Here is a 19,297-nt window from a genome sequence, read left to right as displayed (position 1 = left end):
TTATACTTCAAGCTGATTTTGATGGGAAAACAAGCCTGGAACCAAGGAACATCTCTTTCCCCTATTCACCAGTATGTCTTCAGAGTAGCATGTATATATTTGTGCTGGTCCTGGGGCTTGAACTCAGAGCCTGGGCAGTGTTCCTGACTTTACTTGCTCAAGGCTAATGCTTTACCACTTCAGCCATAGCTTTGCTTTGCTTTCTGGTGGTTAATTGGAGATTGTCCCACAACACCTTCCTGCCAGGCTGGCTTCAAACCTCAATCCTCTCATCTCAGCCCCCTGAGCAGCTAGGATTACAGGAGTGAGCTGCCTGTATGTGGCTTCAAGGTCACATATTTTGAATTGTAAAAATATTAGTGGCCTTTACTTCTGCTTATCAGAGAAGTTTAATTCCACAATCTTCTGCAGAAGAATTAACCTCAAGTTCTGGTACTAGAATAGAGCTATGTGTAAACGTTTCCTAGAAGGGTGATTTGCTGTTTCCTACTCAAGGTTTGGGTCAGCTCTGAAAGCCTTTATTATATTCCAGAGCTTTAAGCCCAAAAGAAAGTTGAGAAAATGAGACCATTAATTCTCTCCCCTCTCTTTAGCCCCTTATAAGCAAGCTAACTTAGCAACTGTAGTTCTCCTTTGCCCACACTGCTCCATCTGAGCAGGGAGCCCAAGCCCCTCTAGAAACGAATGGCAGCTGTGGAGAAGAGCAGAGTGCTTGTCACTATCTTCAGGTCTACAGGCTTGAGACTAGGCAAAAGTAAGCAGGGGGTGGGGCAAATAGATTTGAGACCATTTGTTAACTATCATGAACACATTTAGCATCTTGCTCTGGGTTTGGCAGATAAGTTAGGTACTTCCCAAAGAGCTTGAAAGCAAGATTTTCTGACTACTTACTTTGTAGGTTTAGAATATGAATATTAGCACTGGAAGACTACTGAGAGATTGCAGACTGTACTGATACTTTCTTAAATCAACAGGAGAAAAGCCCCATTTAGAATGTATACTGTTGTGAATGACAAAGCAGGATGAGCACACAAGTGGATGCTGTTTAGGGTGCTAGGACGCAATGCAGGCCATCACCCATGCTGAGCAAGTGCTCTATGCTCAGCTACACTCTAGCCTTATTTATGAAAAATTTTTTGAGAAAAAAAATACGAGCTAGAGATGTAGCTTAGTGATAGAGTGTTTGCTTAGCATGCACGAAACTGAATTTGACCTTCAGCACCACCAAAACCAAACCCAACCCTTCTTAACTAACTACAAATGGTTAATTGCAAAATATTCCTACAGTCAAGCCCACCAGAGCTCAGGGTGGAGCAGCTGACCTCCTGCTTTGCTGCAGTTGTCCAAGGACCACTCAATGACTCGTGTCCTTTGTGAGTAGCCTGTTTACTTGATGGCCCTGTAAACATTAGAGGTCATGCAGGCCTACTGAATGTTATATACTTTGTAAGACTATGTAAAGAAAGCAAATTTCAGTCTATGAAGTATCCTACTATTTCTAGATAAGTTGTTTCTGAGCATGAACAGGTGAGTGTAAACACTGTGCATTATATTATCCCTTTCATGCTGTTCCAAAATAACAAACTTTCTTTTTCTTTTTTTTTGGGTCCAGTCGTGGGGCCTGAACTCTGGGCCTGGGCACTGTCCCTCAGCTCTTCAGCTCAAGGCTAGCGCTCTACTACCTGAGCCACAGTGCCACTTCTGGCTTTTTTTCTTTTTGCTTATGTGGTGCTGAGGAATCCAACCCAGGGCCTCAGGCATGCAAGGCAAGCGCTCTTACCACTGAGCCACCTTCCCAGCCCCGAAAATAACAAACTTTCCTAAAGCTATCTATGCTACAGTTACGAAGGGCTATTTATGATCACATAAAGTCTAAAGTAGGTAACAATGTCCTGGCACTGTTGAAACAGACAAGCAAACAAAGACTAGCAAACAAAGGCAACGTCTCAATTCTTGGTTTGCCATTCTTTCCTTACCAGCTCAAGTCCAGAAGACATATACTCATAAAACAAGAAAGGAGTGGAGAGTTGAATAATGAATCTTCAAAAAGCAATTCTATTCTCAAGGGAACACCTTCATTTAACCATTTTCTTACAATTTTAAATGCACTTGTATTTAATCATTACACAGCGCTAAGAAAATGTTTTTAAACCTATACTCATTGATGAATCTTCACACATTTAGAAAAGTAACAACACTGAATCTACCTGATAAATTTGGGATGGAAATTTGAGATGCAATAAGTTACTTAGGAGTTTAACTCTTCATAGCATCATAATTTCCTACAGCTACAGTTAATTTTTTGCCAATAAAAATTTAGCAATTTATGCTGCTTCCTTTACGTTTCATAGCCGTTTCTGACAACATTCCTCATGAAGGGACCTAGGCAACATTTACTTTACTGGGGTAGTCTGCCATGTCTTAGATAGCATCTATTAACCTAAAAATAGCAAGATTCTAAAGTCTAGTTTCTAAAAAGGCTAGAGCAATTATAAGCTGAAATTGTAAGTTGTGGGCAACTTATAATTCCAGAAAGAGGCACAAAAGAGGTATTCCTCTTTTTATTGATTTAATTACTTATATTTTGATTTGTAAAATCAAAAGTATTTGCAATATTTAAATACTGTCCAAACTTGTGTTTTATTGATATATCTGAGCTTTACAATATTATCACAAAATAACTATAAACAGAATCTTTAGATAAAGAGACAAACAGGAAATCTACATATATTAGCCATGTTAAAAGCATGCAAAGGATCCAATGAAGACACTAAATTAATAATATAATGGTATCTAATTTATCCATTATAGGTTCTTCACATTCTATCATAAAAAAATACTAGTTAAGCCCATAAATTTGAAATTTGGCAAATGGAAGTTGATTTCTGACATTATATGTATGATATACCCTTTGCATTTATATGGTTAACTTTACTAATTGTGTTACAGCACATTTAGAGAAATTTGGAATCAGTATAAATTTACCACTATACTGCAGTAAACAATAGTTGTAAGTGCATTCTCCTAATTTGCTCTGTGAACTTATAAAGCATTAATGAATTAACAACAAAGGTCACTGAGGACCAAGATTCTTTAAAATTCACATTAACTTTTCCCATGAAAAACTTTAAATATAACTCTAATAAAAAAATAAGAGTTCTCAAGGCAAACTTGCAGCATAATTTACAGAAGCATATTTAGATAGAAGATTTCATAACCAGGCTAATCCTAAAAAATACACATAACTAATCTTTTTTTTATGTTGGTATTAAAATACAATGACCTCAGAAACAGAGTGAAATGCTATCAGAAGTCCCAAAGCAGAAGGGACAACCCAGACAAAGAGATTGAAAATAACTCTTTATTCACATATTTTAATAGGTCCAGATTAAAATTAAGGAGAGAGAAGCACAGTTCATAATGATGTTTTCTGTTTGTTTGCCACTTTAACTCTGAGTGCGTATGGACTACACCAGAGATGTCACAAGATAATTTTGGAACTATTGTGGCCACTTTCAGGATTATCACCCTGAATCTGCAGAAAGGAGGAGAATCATCTCCACAAAGTACTACTGCCATTTAACAAGTAGATGAGTCCATTGTGGAGAGTGTCAAGATGCTCCTGTCGTTGGTATAGAAAGGATCCGATGTACTCCATGATCTAAAGCAACAATAAGAAAAAAATTTGGCTCACCAAGACCTATGTTTAAATTGAGAGAGAGAGAGAGAAAAAAAAAAACACTCAAACTGACTTTAAACTTAGGACCAAAATGAAATTTGAATTTTAAAATAATCAGTGATGGATGCGTTTTTAAAAACTAGGGTTCTTTGGATTAGCACTGAGTGTTCATCTATTTGTACAATACAAAAATGGGGAAAGTTAGGCTCTACTCATCATATAACACTAGATAAGCCGGGTACTGGTGGCTCACGCCTGTAATCCTAGCTACTCAGGAGGCTGAGATCTGAGGATTGTGGTTCAAAGCCAGCCCGGGCAGGAGAGACCGTGAGACTCCTATCCCCAATAAACCACCAGAAAACCGGAAGTGGTGCTGTAGCTCAAGTGGTAGAGTGCTAGCCTTGAGCTGAAGAGCTGAGGGACAGCGCCCAGGCCCAGAGTTCAAGCCCCACGACCAACAAAAAAAAAAAACACTAGCCAAAATTCAGAATTCATTATTATTAAAACAACTTCTATATGAAGTATGAGATGCTTAAAAATCTAATAATTTAATGAGTGTTGAAGTTATTAAGAATTGTATGAATTCAGTTTTACAGAAAAGCAACTAGGTCAAATTTTTTACATAATAGGAAAAAATAATACCCAAATTCCCACTGACCAAAAGCCTTGGAATAAAATAGTAGTATGTTCATATTACTGGCAACTTCTTCTCAGCTACTCATTTTACACTAAAGATTTCAGGCTAGTTAGCTTCAATGTAGTAAATAGTTTATTTAAAAGATATCAAAGCCGGGCACCAGTGGCTCACACCTGTAATCCTAGCTACTCAGGAAGCTGAGATGTGAGGATTGCAGTTCAAAGCCAGCCTGGGCAGAAAACCACCAGAAAACTGGAAGTGGTGCTGTGGCTCAAGTGGTAGACTGCTGAAGAGCTCAGGGACAGCGCCCAGGCCCAGAGCAGGCCCCAAGACCAAAAAGAAAAAAAAAAAAAGTCAAAGACATTTGCCAGTAACAAAGAAAAAATAAAAACAACCCTTTTCTGGTCTGGAAAAGTTACATACCATCTGAATAATATGGCATGTATGCAATTTAATCTGTATCTATATACTTAAACTAGCCAGAGTAAATTTAAAGTAACTCAAGACCAAAAGCAGCCAGATAATGTTATAACAGACTGTCCTATTTTAAGGATGACACTATCAGGACCACCAAACAAAGGTAGCTTTTTGCGGGGGGGGGGGAGACGGAGGGGGTCAGTCATGGGGCCTGAAATCTGGGCCTGGGTGCTGTCCCTCAGCTCTTCAGTGCAAGGTGAGTGCTCTATCACTTGAGCCACTGTGCCACTTCCGGCTTTTTCTGCTTATGTGGTGCTGAGGAATTGAACCCAGGGCCTCATGCATGCAAGGCAAGCACTCTACCACTGAGCCATCTTCCCAGCCCCAAAAGTAACCTTTTTGATGAGACTAAAAACATTTAACAATCAGTACTGTTGTTTTTGTTTTTTAATTACTGGGGCTTAAAGTCAGGGTCTGGTGCTCTTGCTGGGATTTTTTCATTTTTCATATAACATGTCAGGGTTCCCACTTCTCCTAAACAGGGACATAAGAGGAAGAAATTGGTATTCAAGATGGCCCCAAGTCACCAGTAGTCAGTATTTTGTTCCCTAGAGACTCACTCTGCATGCAGTTCAAGTTTATATTAATGATTAAGTAAGCACAATCACAATGAAGTTTGGAATCTCAAACTTTTGCAAAGTTGTGCAAACAGAAAACAAGCCGCAACTATACCAGTCTTTCAGCATTTCCAGAAAAGCTTGAAAAAGCTTGAGCAACATCTACCTTAGATTTGGAAAGGGCTCACTCACCACTCATCACTCAGATCTGTGTCTGCTACATATTAGGCTTTCAGTATGTGCAGAAAAAAAGTGAATCAAAATAAGAATCTGAGGATTTTTTACAGGGTATTTATGAGAGGAAGAGTTTTAACTGAAACTGTCTACATCCCAATTATCTGGAGTCTAGTGTCCAATTTCCAAAGTGCTAATCATATATATACATAGATATATGTATATATATATATATATATATATATATATATATACTTTTTTTCTTCTTTATAGTAATTGTTTAGATAGAGGAAATCTGATCAAATAAGGTTTCCTTCATTAAAAAATCCTTTTAAGAATCATTTACCTTAAATACCCCTTTGATGGGTGGGAGGGGTGACTCAAGTGGTAAAGCACCTGTCTAGCCCAGCATAAGGCTCTGAGTTCAAACTCAGTACTACCAAAGAACCTGATCTATACATTATTAATTCCTTCCTTTTTCCTGTTTTCCTTTTGGCATGGGGCTTGGACATAAGGCCTTGCACATGCTAGGCAAGCACTCTATTTGTGAGTTACTCCTCCAGCCTTTTTGAGACAGAATCACTAAGTTGTTCATCCTGGTCTTGAACCAGGCTGCAATCTCCCTGAGTAGCTGAGGTTACAGGTTTATGACCAGCTTACCTCTTTTAAAAGGTATAGAAAACAATTCATTGCTGAAATACAGCTCTTTAGAATATAACATACCATATGGTTTACGGTGCTCTCTTTGCAAATACCAGAGTTTGTTCCATGGCATACTCCTCTGGCAACCAATGAATAAAATGTAACTAAAATTTTTATGTCTGGATGGCAAAATTTACTCATCATTTGAAAACACAGTTACATTTCTCAAGTACTGCTCCTTGATGTTACATTTAATACTCAATGGAGCAGTTAGCTCAGGGCTTCTATATCTTGCGTCTATATCTTGTAGTGGAGGTCTCAGCTTTGCTCTATTCTTTAAATTAGACATAAAAAAACATTGGGTAGAGGGTGTTCCAAAATCAAAATGGCAAACATATTTCACAACATAACTATACGTAGAAAAAACTTGTACATGTCAAATGACTACAATGTTGAAGGACCTGCGACAGCTGTCATACAGCCCTTTGGAAAGCACCAGGTAGCTCTACGCCTTGTAGGATCTTATCCCCTAGAGAAAGTTAGATCTGAAAAGACTTTTTAGATTATTTCTCTGAGGAAGATAATCACAATAGTAAACAATAATACATCCTGACATACTGGGAAACTCTGGAAAGGCATTTATATTCTGCCAAATATGACCATTATTAAGTTAACATTCGATTAGAAAAGAACCTTAGAAAAGAATATGATACATTTTTGAGTGAATATAAGTATAGATAGTAACAGTCACCTTTTGAGAGAACACATCAAAATAAATCCAATAACCCTTGGGACAGGTTAAAAGGGATAATGAAGCAGAAAAATGGCTGCATGAAGAATTGGACAACTGATATAGGGAAGCAGATATGTGTGTGTATAATGCAGAATTTTTGGCTCATTTAAAATTAAAAATCATTAGCAAAGATGTATATTATGAATTTCTCTTGAAGTAGAAATTAAAATTATATACAAGTTCAACTTGTATATTATTCTGCTTCCAAATTTGTCTCTGTGCAGTAAAACCATGTTAATAAGTCACAACAAATTTAGCTGTTCATAATAATGTTTATGCAGGATGGAATTATTGCATAATTATATCAGAGAATTAAAGAAATATTTTGGATTACAGGTTGTGATTAAATTAGAATGGGAATTGAAATTATAGGTATTATATTAACAAAGAAATGTGATACGTCAATTCAACTCTTCCATAAAGACATGGCAGAGTGAAAAGTAGAAGTGAACAGCTAGAAAGCTCACCAGTGAAAGTTATTGGAATTTTACAATACATGAATGGTACCATAACTCATAACTTTAAAAACATAAAGCTAAAGAAGTTTTAAACATTCTCTTATCAATAGGTAAAAACAGTGCCTCTTCACGCTTTATTCACTGCTCGTGCAGAAGGGACAGTATCCATGTAGCACAGTTAAAGTCAGCATCTATCAGTGGTACACTGCTGCTCTAATTTTGGGATATATTTGACTAAAGAATACCAAAAGTAGAAAAAGCTATTATCTATTCTTTAATATCCCTCAATAATGATTCAAAATTTGGGTAAATATAAAGAAATAAATCCACCTCACTTTTTAAATGAATTTTAGATGGCATTTACCAAAACATGGTCTTTCTTTTGTTATTTAAGCTGCGATAAATGTAATCAAGAAACAGATCTAGGAGGGAACAAAAATGCTGACTATTCTGATCAATAATTTAAATAATACTTAAAATTTGTAGGTCAAGTCGTATTCTAACTTACAAATATTTATTCAGACACTAAATACCAAATAAAAAACTTAAAAATCACATTATAGACATCTTTAAGATGGGGGAAGGAACAAAAATACAGCTTGTGTTTAATTTTGAATGACTAACTATAAAATACACATGAGGAATAAGAAAAGCAAAAACTTGACTTCCCTATATATGGAAAATGTTTTGTAAAGACAAAGAAAACAGTAGGAAATGAAACAGTATAGTTATAATAAAAAAGTTATACAAACCAAGAAAGAATACCATTTATACACTCCTATTCACCATATTTTAGGAAAAAAAATGTAAGACAGAATAAATTCTTTATTCAATGGGTGAAGAGTGTCTTCAAAGATGCTTTCTCTTGCTTTGTGAGTGGAAGATCCCTACCACAAAGCCATGAAGTGAAATCTACCATCAAAGTGTGCTGTGCTAATGACTAGTAGACTCTCTCTCCATTGGAACAATCATCTGCTCATTTACTGGGTAGCCAAAGCTGCAGGTTCATCCTGTTCAGTTTACAGGATATTCATCTGCAGCAAAGGCTACTTAAAGAAATGTCACACCTGCTGATGTGGGCGGGACTACATCTTCCTATAACTCGTTCCAGCATTCTTCTAACAGATGCGCATGCTGTTTCTCCTTCTGGGAAACAGCACATGGAGTCCAAGCACTTGATACTTGAATTTGTTTCAGTAATCTGGAGGAGTAGAAAGAAAGGGAAAAAAAATGAGCTATTTATAGGTTTGTACTCACCCGAACACTAAAGCAATGTACAAAACACCAATTAAAACACAAGGAAATGTATATAAATGAACATGTTTTTCCTATAATATGGAAAGGAATGAAAAACTTTAGCAGGTTATAATCTTATAAAGTATTAAGGCTTTTGTTTCTAATTATAAGGCTAGCAAATAATTATATAAACACGAGTAGCCATTTAAAGCTACAAGGATTTAAATTTTTTTAGTATTTTAGTAATTTATTATGGTCAAACTGGTTTGACTCAACCACTCAGAAACTTAGTGAATTCTTTCTTCTTGGGGCTTTTATTCAGGTGAAATGTTGCTGCAACTACAAAAACACATGTCCAGCAGTTGTGAATGGTGGAGTTAAGAAACACTTTGAAGGCTGGTCAGTAACAGCCAGGCAGGACCTACACCCAGGTAGGTCTAGGTTGCTCCTCAATAAGAATGGAAATAACAACAGTAACAAACACTTAAGTCGTACAACTATAAGCCAGTTCTAAGCACTTTACAAGGACCTACTCCACAATCATCTTTGAAGAAAGTATTCATTTCTATAAGCAGTTTATTCTGATTTTAACAATAAGTGGGTGGCACATGGACTGAAATTTATTAAACAATAAGTAGTAATATTAAAATTTAATATTAAGATCTCATTCACCAGTTTCTCAAATATGCAAATTTATTTAGGTATAAATATCCCTAATCCATTCCATACTATTAACAGTTTTAATTATTAATTTGAAAAACAAATGATCTGACCACATACTGAATGAATCCCAACCTATTTTTGCTAGGGCTAAATTTCTGAGTTGTCATTTAAAAAAAAATTGAAATTCACTTCCATTTACATACATGACACCTTACACAACAAATCTTCTAAAGATCAGAGGACAGAAGAATAAAAGTAAACTCAGTAGAGGGTTTACTTCTACAAGGTTGGGAATCAGCATGTGGTGGCACAGCAGCACAGGACATTTGTGGAGACAACTGCAATGGACAGAGGATGGATGCGACAGATGCTGGAGGGTGTAGACATCCTGGCATTCTGAGGGTACGCAACTGGTACGCAACTGGTAAGCTCCTGCAAGGTCTAGGCTTGGAGTGCTCCTGGCACAACACTGAATATCAACACCGAATTTACCTCTTGTTTGGCAATTGCCTGGCTGTACTAATGTCCTAAAGATCTGTCCTATGAAAAGAGCTAAACCTTATTTATTCTTTTATTAAAACACCATTTGTTTAGGATTGTTTCTTTCCCCTCCTCTTCCCCTCTCTTCCTCCCTCCCTTCCTTTAATAATAATTCAGGGCTTGCTTCTTTCTTGCTAAGAAGGCATTCTACCATTTAAGTTATGCTCTAACCCTCTTTGCTCTGGCTTTTCTTGGGCAGTCAGTTATCCTCTTCATACTTCCTGCATAGCTGGGATGACAGATACAAACACCACCATGTCCAGATTTTATGTTGAGATGGGGTTTGGCTAATTTACTGCTTGAGCTGGCCTCAGACTGCCATCATCTCTCTCATTCACCTGAGTAACTGGGACTACTAGTATGAACCTGTTTATGGTGCTGTTTCTCAAACACTGTTTTGTGAGATGTTTGTAGACTTTTTTTTAAGGTTCTATGGCCAACTAAGCTCAGCAAACACTAATTCAACCTAGTTCTAAACAGACTTTTGAAGTAAAAGACTGTCAACAAGTCAGGATAGTCTTCTCTTTGAAGAGAAGATAGTCTTCAAAGAGAAGACTATCCTAATTCAACAACCTGTGCTTTCAGTAACTGCTCCTTCCTCACGAAAAAGGAAATACTAACAAACACCAGAAGGAACATTAATTTCACAGGAAGAGTTTGGGAGATGGTGGTTTAGGAAGGAAACCGTTTTCTATTTTGTCTTTGGGTCCCTGGGCTGCAGTTTCAGTTTGCTTCCACAGGAGGGCTCTGGTGCTGCCATATGCTCAAAGGATACACAGCACACACTACTCCCTGAAGGTTGTCCTCTAGCTCCCTGCTTCCTCCCGGCTCTCCTTTCATGTACTCTGCACATCAGCCAATTGGATATGTCAGAGTTGTCACCATAGGGTCAAAATACTAATCCATATCACAATTTACTGTAAATTTCTTCATCTTCAGGAAACTCCCTACACCTTTCCCATCATGAGTAATTTTCCTTATGGCTTTTATTCTACTCACTAGCATCACTTAAAGTCAACTTGTGTTTTCTAAGCAAGGTTCTGTGCCAGGAGAGAGCAACCCTGTCCACAATCTGGTGAGGTAAAAATAATGAAAAAAAGTAGAAGAAAAGGTAAGTCAGCTGCAAATAATAATTGCAGTTATATTAATGGAGTGATTAGGTATGTGTTAGTTACTAAGCTAGAAGCTTCTCAGGATGATTTCATTTAAAACTGTAAGTCAGAATAGGTACTATAATCATCCCATTTCAGGTGAAGAGAGGTCAAGCAGGAGCTTGGATTTGTTTTCTTCCATTCTAGAGCCCCAACTCTTGCCAAGTGCCTATGTTGCCTTTTTAAAACTGTAGTGTGGGAGGGAAGAATGGTGGGGGAAAAATCAAACGAGGAGGTAATAATGCTTAATAGGAAATGTACTCATTACCTTATTCATGTAACTGTAACCCCTCTGTACAGTATTTTTACAGTAAAAATATATTAACAACAACAAAAAACTGTGGTGTGAAGCAGATTACTCAGAAAAGAAGGCTGGAACCTAGATGTTACCAGGAAGAAAGCATGGAGGATCTGATGAAAAATGGCATTTGAAATGTACCTTGGAGTACGGGTGGGGTTTCAATAGCTGAAGGTGTGAGACAAGGCCTTACCGGCTGATAGGAGGATAGCTGTGATTGGACAGAAGTATGGAGTCAGTACAAGCATGACTGAAGGTATGGAGCAGTTACTACTACTGACCCCATATAAAGTGACCAGGGTGACTGAAAGTAAGCCCCCTGGCCCCGTGGTAACCTGTGAGTACACCGTGACTGCCCATAAAAGTGTCTGCTCTGTCAGAGTTAGTTTAGAACGTCTTAGAGAAATTTTATAACTGTGGAATGCACTAGTAATTTTTAAATTGGGGATGATTTTATTATATTCATTTTTTATTATATTCATAAAAGTACTGGTACCTAAGGGATAGGAAATTAAGAACAAGAAAACAACAAACAGTCCTTTCGCACATTCGTTTGGGAGTACTGAACTAAAGAAGTAACTAGAGAGCAAAAGGTCTTAGTTGAGTAGCATGGGCTTTGCTCACAGCTGGTATTAAGCAGCTTCTTTTTATGGACTCACTGAAGATGACATCCACAGGGTCATAATGAGTGCCATATGTGCAGAGCGCTGCTTTGGTTTAGATCTGATGTTAGGTAGTTATCTTCAAAGGGGGGAAAAAGAAGGAAGTGACTTCAGAAATAATAAATACTATCTGACTTGTTTTCAAAAGGGTAAGTGCCAACAGGTTGTGGGAAAACCTGACTAGGATAGAATCTGGGATAAAGAATAATTTATCACTCCCAAGAAAGATTCATAAGACATTTAGAATAGACACACAAAACATGTGAAAGACAAAATGGAAAAGAACTAAGCCAAAATGAGAAATGGCAAAGATGGAAATGTTAGGTTAGTTCTCCCATGGCATGTCCCAAGCGTGAGAACACAGCAAACGAGTCCCCTGGAAGGTTCAGTGCAGTACTACCTAGTACATGCAACAACTGTCCTGCTGGCTGCAAGCCTCAGCTAGCAGGTGCCTACTGTCCTCCCTTCTGTGCTGGCTTTCAGCAAATTCATATGCTGAGCCGACTGAACCCTTATCTTCTTCCATCTAGAAGAACAGAAAAGCAACAAGTCTCATGTTACAGAATGATCTTCTCGCATATATATAGGTTTAGAATTAAAACAGTAAGTTGGGTCTCAATCTGAGGCACAAATGATTACCCTATAACACATTTACTTTCGCAAAACAGGGCTCACAGAAGCTTAGGGGAAACACCACCAAGCAAACAAAGCTATCACTTCCCGGTGTACAAAGCTCTCACTTCACATACAATCTAGTTAAAACTAAGTTTCCTTTAGTAAAACGCAATTTCTTCTTTAAATTAATTGCCACCAATATTTCAGGTTTTTCTTGGCAAGTGGTATCTCTAATTTCTCAACTGTCATGTTATGTCAGACATGTAAATGATGCGCTTGACCTGAATGTTAACAAAATATTTTTTCTCTCTACATTGTGTGTGTGTGTGTGTTTGTTAGTTGGTTCTAGGGCTTTTTGCTCAAGGCTTTACCACTTGAGCCACAGCTCTACTGTTTTTTTGCTCGTTTGTTTTGTTAGATGGAGATGAGAGTCTCATGGACTTCTCCTGTCTTGTTGGTTGAAGAACAATCCTCAAATCTGAGCCTCCTGAACAGGATTACAGGGCCACTGTCACTTGGCCCTTAAACTATGTTTTTAGTGAAGGGTCAACTATTTCATATGAATTTCAGTTCTCTTTAAAAAATGTTAGAGGCCTTATAAAGACATTAATTTTAAAATGTACTGTAGATACCTTATAAATAATAAGAAATGTTTGCAATGAATAAAAGATAACTTGCCTCATCTCTGTGTTTTTCTGCTCTTAGGACTAATAACTATTTCTCTAAATACTATGGTATATTTTGTAAATAAATTCAGTATTTTCATGGTATTGAGAATAATCATCTCAGGGCCTTAGCGTATGTAGTTCTCTTATTACATAGTTTTTACCCTTTAATTTAATTACCCTTTAACTGCTTTAATTTTTGGAAAGGGTCTTGATTTTTGCCTGGGGCTGACCACCAATCACAAATCTGTTGTGGTGTTCTCCTGTCAATCTAAATAAATTTTATTTTAATACCTTGGTTTTAAGAATACAGTAACTTTGTGTGAAGATAGCCTAGAAAATAAGAACAGAAAACGCTCCAAATGAGCTCCTTTAGTTAAAAGAATCTTAAAAGAGTTTATGTTAAAGGTTCTTAGGAAGTATTGACCTGATTAAAGGTGTGAAAGCTCAATCTAGATAACTGTCCTTTGTCATAAGAGTATACAGACTATCTCAGAAGAGACATATGTGAACACTTGTTCTCAATACAGCTGTGTACAGATGCCTGCCTAGTAGACAATCAGTGCTTATGTGAGCAACTGCCATTTCTATCTGGCTTTTGGATAAACATTGTGCTTGTGTGTTTGCTTTTGTTTGTTGCTGATGGCGAGGAAGTTAACAGACCTCAATTAAAAAAAAAAAAAAAACTACTGCATAGGCCCAGAAAGGAGACTACATTGGGAATGTATTTGGTTAGGACACTTTGGGAGTAGCAAGAAGTGGCACTACCACTCAGATCGACAGCTGAGCTCTTTCTTCCCTTTGTGACACTACCTGACTGGGGAGTGGCTTCATGAAGACTACTTGTTATAATGATCCTTCAGAGATGAATGTTAAACAATATTATGGCACCTGGGATCTCAGATTTATGATCTAGTTTCCTCATTCTTTTTTATTTAAGCCAACATAATGTGAAAATATGATTTTATAACAATATGGTTAATCATAATGCAAAAGTTATCTTCATTTGACAAAATAATTGGCTATAGTGTACTTTAAATAATGAGCTCTTCTACTGCAGTAAAATTAAATAACTAGATGTTAAAAAATGTGATAGTCATGGTCTACAGGAAACCACCTATGTATTGTTATATACATCTGTGCCTCAACTAAAGTGAAAGCAAATCCTCACAAATTTTTAGTTTTATTTTAAACATGAAATTTAGTTTACCACTTATGTACCCATTTGCATATTTCTCTGTGACTCATAATCATCATTCTGCTAGAATTTAGGATATTTTTAAAAATCTTGAATCTAATATAACATCAAAAGGTCTGGTAAAATTTTAAAGCAGCTCAAAATTACAGATTCATACAACTATGTAAAGATTAGGTAGGCCTTTGTCAAAGCCATTTCTCTCTCTCTCTCTCTCTCTCTCTAGGTCCAAGTATCCTCTGTTTTGCTCATTGGCTAGTGCTTCATCAACTGAGCCATGTTGCCAATCCCTAAAACCATTCATTTGATCAAGAGAACATAGATAAGATTAGAAACTTTCAGAATAAAAAATAATTTAAAAATACAGGATTATTAATTTATAAGATATTAAAAGGTATCAAAACAAATACATTTTGGCTATACTGCTTTTTTTCTTTAAGATGAAATGAAACTAAATACATCATTTTGGTATGCTACTATCAAAAGATCTAGGACATCAGCTTTTATTCTTCTGTCAATATACTTCTAGGCTAGTGATTATTTGTGTGGAAACTGACAGAAATGATCTCTGTAGAGATAATGGTAAATATAAAATATATAAAACATACTGTTCAATTTATGGACGCAGGATATAGTAGAAAGGATAGTAAATGCTTAGGCAACCATTACTGTGTACAAACACAAAGACACACAAAGTATTTACAACATAGATTAAGGCAAAGTAAAAAATGGGCAATTCTTACTTCCCAGTAACTACAACTTAAATTTTATGATGAATTTCTGTAGCTTTAGTTGCTCAACATGCAGATGCATTCTTAAGTATGAATAATATGACAAGCAGAAGCATTAGAATTGTGCTAGAAAAGATCATTAAAGTATAACAGTATATTACAAGGTACAGAGATCTCTGTCCTCGTATGTTCAATTTTCAGCTGAATTTTTTCCTCAAAGAAGATATATAAAAATCTAATTAGTTAGAGATAGAACTTGCTAACAAAAATTGCTCCATCTTCATTCATGCCTCTGCCCATCTTTTGGACATTGTTGAATTGACCTTTAGCATGCAGAAGTTAATGAGATTCTACTCCTACTCTACCTAAGTTTGCTCAGCTGATTCCTTGCCCTCGGCAAAGGCTGCAGTGCGATGAACTCGTCACTTAAAGCAACTGTGTTGGAGTACATCTATAAGTGGACAGAAAAGGGATGGGACACACAACAAGTCAGTGAGCTGTATTCATCACCTACGAGACAGACACAGGACAAGGTTTGTAAATACCAAACATCTACTCCCACAAAATAGGAAATATGCATGGTACATATACATGATTGACATTGGCAGGATACTGGTTTTGCCATTAAAAAGTTTATTATTCACTCTTAACATAGTGTTATTCTGGAGAAATGCAAAGCTTACAATAAATACTAACAGTTCTTTTGATTTTGTTGGCTACATTGAAGTAGTTATGAACTACTTCAATGAACAATGAAGTAGTTAACAACTTCCTAGCTATTTCTCCAATATTTGGAATCAGAAGTAATGGTAGAGGCTGAAGGACAGCGCCCAGGACCACAGTTAGGTCCCAGAACCATATACATACATATATATATATATATACATATATATATATATATACATATATATATATATATGTATATATATATATAATTTGGAAAAATATTTGGAGGGGGGATTGGAGTAGAAAGATGGATGGGGTACATTGTATGCATATATGGACATGTCAAAATGAAACCCCCTTGTACAACTAATTGATGTTTTTGTTTTTTTTTTTTGCCAGTTCTGGGCCTTGAACTCAGGGCCTGGGAACTGTCCCTGAGCTTCTTTTGCTCAAGTCTAACACACTACTACCTGGGCCAAAGCACTACTTCTGGCTTTTTCTATTTATGTGGTACTGAGGAATCAAACTCAGGGCTTCTTGCATGCTTAGGGAAGCACTCTACCACTAAGCCACATTCCCAGCCTTGATACTATTTTTTTTTAAAAGATAGTTCAAAAGACTCATGAGAAAATGACTCTTTACTAGTGGGAACTTGTGAGCACAGTTGAGATGTTTGAAATAATTACCTTCAGAGTAAGAATGAAAAAGTCTCTATGACTATCAGGAGTTTAGGTAGGGCTGAAACTTAAAGATGCCTGATAATGAGACAGAGGAAGTTTCTTCAATATATCATAAAATATCCTTTCAATTTGATTAAAAATAATGAGTTTCCAGAAGAATATACTATTTTACTGTATTTCCAAAGACAGCAATAAGATATGCAAACTTCTGATATAGATTTAAGCAATATATTACAGAAAAAAGGGAAGTGTTTGTCCATACTGACTCCTATACATATAGGCAGACAGAGTGAGCAGAAAGATTATGTATTTTTTCAGCCTCATTTGGAAATCAGTGTCACAGCGCAGTACTCTTTTCTGTGTGATGGATCACATAACAGTATCAGGTGCTTCATATTCATTATCTCTTATATATGTAAAGTAGTAATTATTATTTTCTTTTTACACAGAAGAAATTGAGGCCTAGCAAAGTGACTAGATCAAGGATATATATCTTATAAATGATTGAAATGTTAAGCTTCACAGGCCTATGCTACTTCAATGGTACAAACGTGTATATTAGTTAGGGTTAAATTACCAAAGAAGGCAAATGCTACAGAAATGTGGAATTATCAACTGAAATTTAAACCAATGCACTGCTTAGGAAACCTAATTCAAATGACTACATATTCACAGAGCACTTTTCTTTTTTGCAGAATGATTACACAATCACATTTTCAAAAGTTTAAAAAAATTTGCTTGGCATGAAGCAAAAATTTAAAAAAAATATTGAGAATAATTTGAAATTTTGAAGAGCTAAATGATTAATAAACTCAGCATTTACTAGTAAATAAATGCTGATGAGAATATACCAAATATTGTGTGGTACAGTTAAAAGGATAAATTCAAATATATTCCTGGCTCATGTGCCAGTCAAATATACAAAAAAGGCACATTCAAATAAGTAGTTACCATTTTAAAAGGATCTACTCTAAACATTCTTTCATTTATTTCTCAGTATGAAGGGAATGGAAGATATTTCTATCATAATTTTAATGAGGAAACAGGCTCGTTAAAGTGTTATCAAGAGGCAGCACTGGGATTTGAACTGAGATTTATCAGATCCCCAAAATCATATTCTTTTTTACTTTTTCTTTCTTTTTTTTGGGGGGGGGCCGGTCGTGGGGCCTGAACTCTGGGCCTGGGTGCTGTCCCTCAGCTCTTCAGCTCAAGGCTAGCGCGCTACCACTTGAGCCACAGTGCCACTTCAGCTTTTTTCTTTTTTGCTTCTGTGGTGCTGAGGAATCAAACCCAGGGCCTCGAGCATGCAAGGCAAGCGCTCTACCACTGAGTCACCTTCCCAGCCCTTTTTTTCTTTTTCTTTCTGTGCCAGTCCTGGAACTTGAACTCAGGGCCTGAGCACTGTCCCTGAACTTATTTTCACTTAAGATTGGATTCTCCCTCTTCAACAACAGCTCCATTTCTGGGCCTTTTTTGGGGGGTGGGGGAAATGGGTGGGCGTTAACTGGAGATGATAGTTTCAGGGACTTTTCTGTCCTGGCTGGCTTCAAACTGTGATCTACATATCTCAATCTCCTGAGTAGCTTGGATTACAGGTATAAGGCACCAATGTCCAACTTCAACGTATTCTTAAGCACTATGTAACAGATGATTAACTGTTGTGTTTTTATTAGAAAATAGTTAATGAATATATCTTATAGAAATCATTCCATAAAAATTACTTAGTTTGAAGATTTTTTTACATTATTTTGTGAGAACAATATGAAAAATTATTACTCAAAATCGAATGTTTCTAAAGGTATTTCTTTTTTTTGGGGCGGGGGGGTCCAGTTGTGGGGCCTGAACTCTGGACCTGGGCACTGTCCCTCAGCTCTTCAGCTCAAGGCTAGTGCTCTACCACTTGAGCCACAGCGCCACTTCTGGCTTTTTTCTTTTTTCTTATGTGGTACTGAGGAATCGAACCCAGGGCCTCAGGCATGCAAGGCAAGTGCTCTACCACTGAGCCATCTTCCCAACTAAAGATATTTCTTATAGTTAAATCAACCTGACAGAATACTGTATATTAAAATTTTACAATTCTCTGGACTTAATTTGAGAATTTGATCATTAAAAACCCAAATTCAGTTTAAAAAAATCAGTGAAAATAGAAATAAATAGAAACAACCTTAAATATCATATTTAATAGTTTTTATATTATTAAATGCATGATACAGAAATGTGCAGAGATGAATTATAATCAGTTATTTGTTACTAAAGAGTTGCTAATAGAAAGATAGTGAATATAAGAAACGCTTACCTGTGCCTTTTCAGTACTTGTAGGATGGAGCTGCCGGTCAAATACTTTCTTCACAACATCAAGAAGCAGACAAGTAACAACCATAAGGATTATGGAAAACCAAACAGACCCACTTGATAGGAGCTGAATAAATACAAAGTACATATTCTGGGAGCCCAAAAATGGCCTGCAAAGAAAGATAGCGTGCTTTATAAAACTGAAAAGTAATGAGTGTGATGTCACATGCCTATAATCCCAGCAATCTGGAGTCTGAGGCAGAACAATCTCAAGTTTGCAGCCTAGGATACAGAGTAAGACCTTATCTCAAAAAGAAAGAAATGAACAGTGAAAATGAAAGACAAATCAAGACATGAAAAAACATGTATTTCAAGGAATATTTAAGAGTACTACAGGAAAAGGTTCCAAATTGAAATTGGTAAAACTTAATAGATATTACACACACACACACACACACACACACACACACACACACACACACACAC

The 19,297-nt window shown here is 36.6% G+C and overlaps 1 protein-coding gene across 2 annotated transcripts in view; it reads right to left on the bottom strand.

Annotated features, from left to right (window-relative positions):
• Window positions 1-2,621: 2,621 nt before the first annotated feature.
• The window catches only part of Atp11b (ATPase, class VI, type 11B), a 110,671-nt gene continuing 93,995 nt past the window's right edge, over window positions 2,622-19,297 (bottom strand). Inside the window, exons 28-30 of one of the 2 annotated variants that reach the window (XM_013033060.1) lie at window positions 18,816-18,981; window positions 8,485-8,618; window positions 2,622-3,661 (exon numbers count right to left, since the gene is read on the bottom strand). In XM_013033060.1, coding sequence (XP_012888514.1) covers window positions 3,580-3,661; window positions 8,485-8,618; window positions 18,816-18,981 — 382 coding nt within the window. In that variant the 3' untranslated portion in view covers window positions 2,622-3,579. Of the gene's footprint in view, window positions 3,662-8,484; window positions 8,619-18,815; window positions 18,982-19,297 lie in introns of those variants that run through there. The other variant, XM_013033061.1, reaches the window with a different exon arrangement.

The sequence above is a fragment of the Dipodomys ordii genome, unplaced genomic scaffold, assembly GCF_000151885.1.
Source record: "Dipodomys ordii isolate 6190 unplaced genomic scaffold, Dord_2.0 Scaffold162, whole genome shotgun sequence".
Lineage (NCBI taxonomy): Eukaryota > Metazoa > Chordata > Mammalia > Rodentia > Heteromyidae > Dipodomys > Dipodomys ordii.
This window is presented reverse-complemented; position numbering and strand designations above follow the sequence as displayed.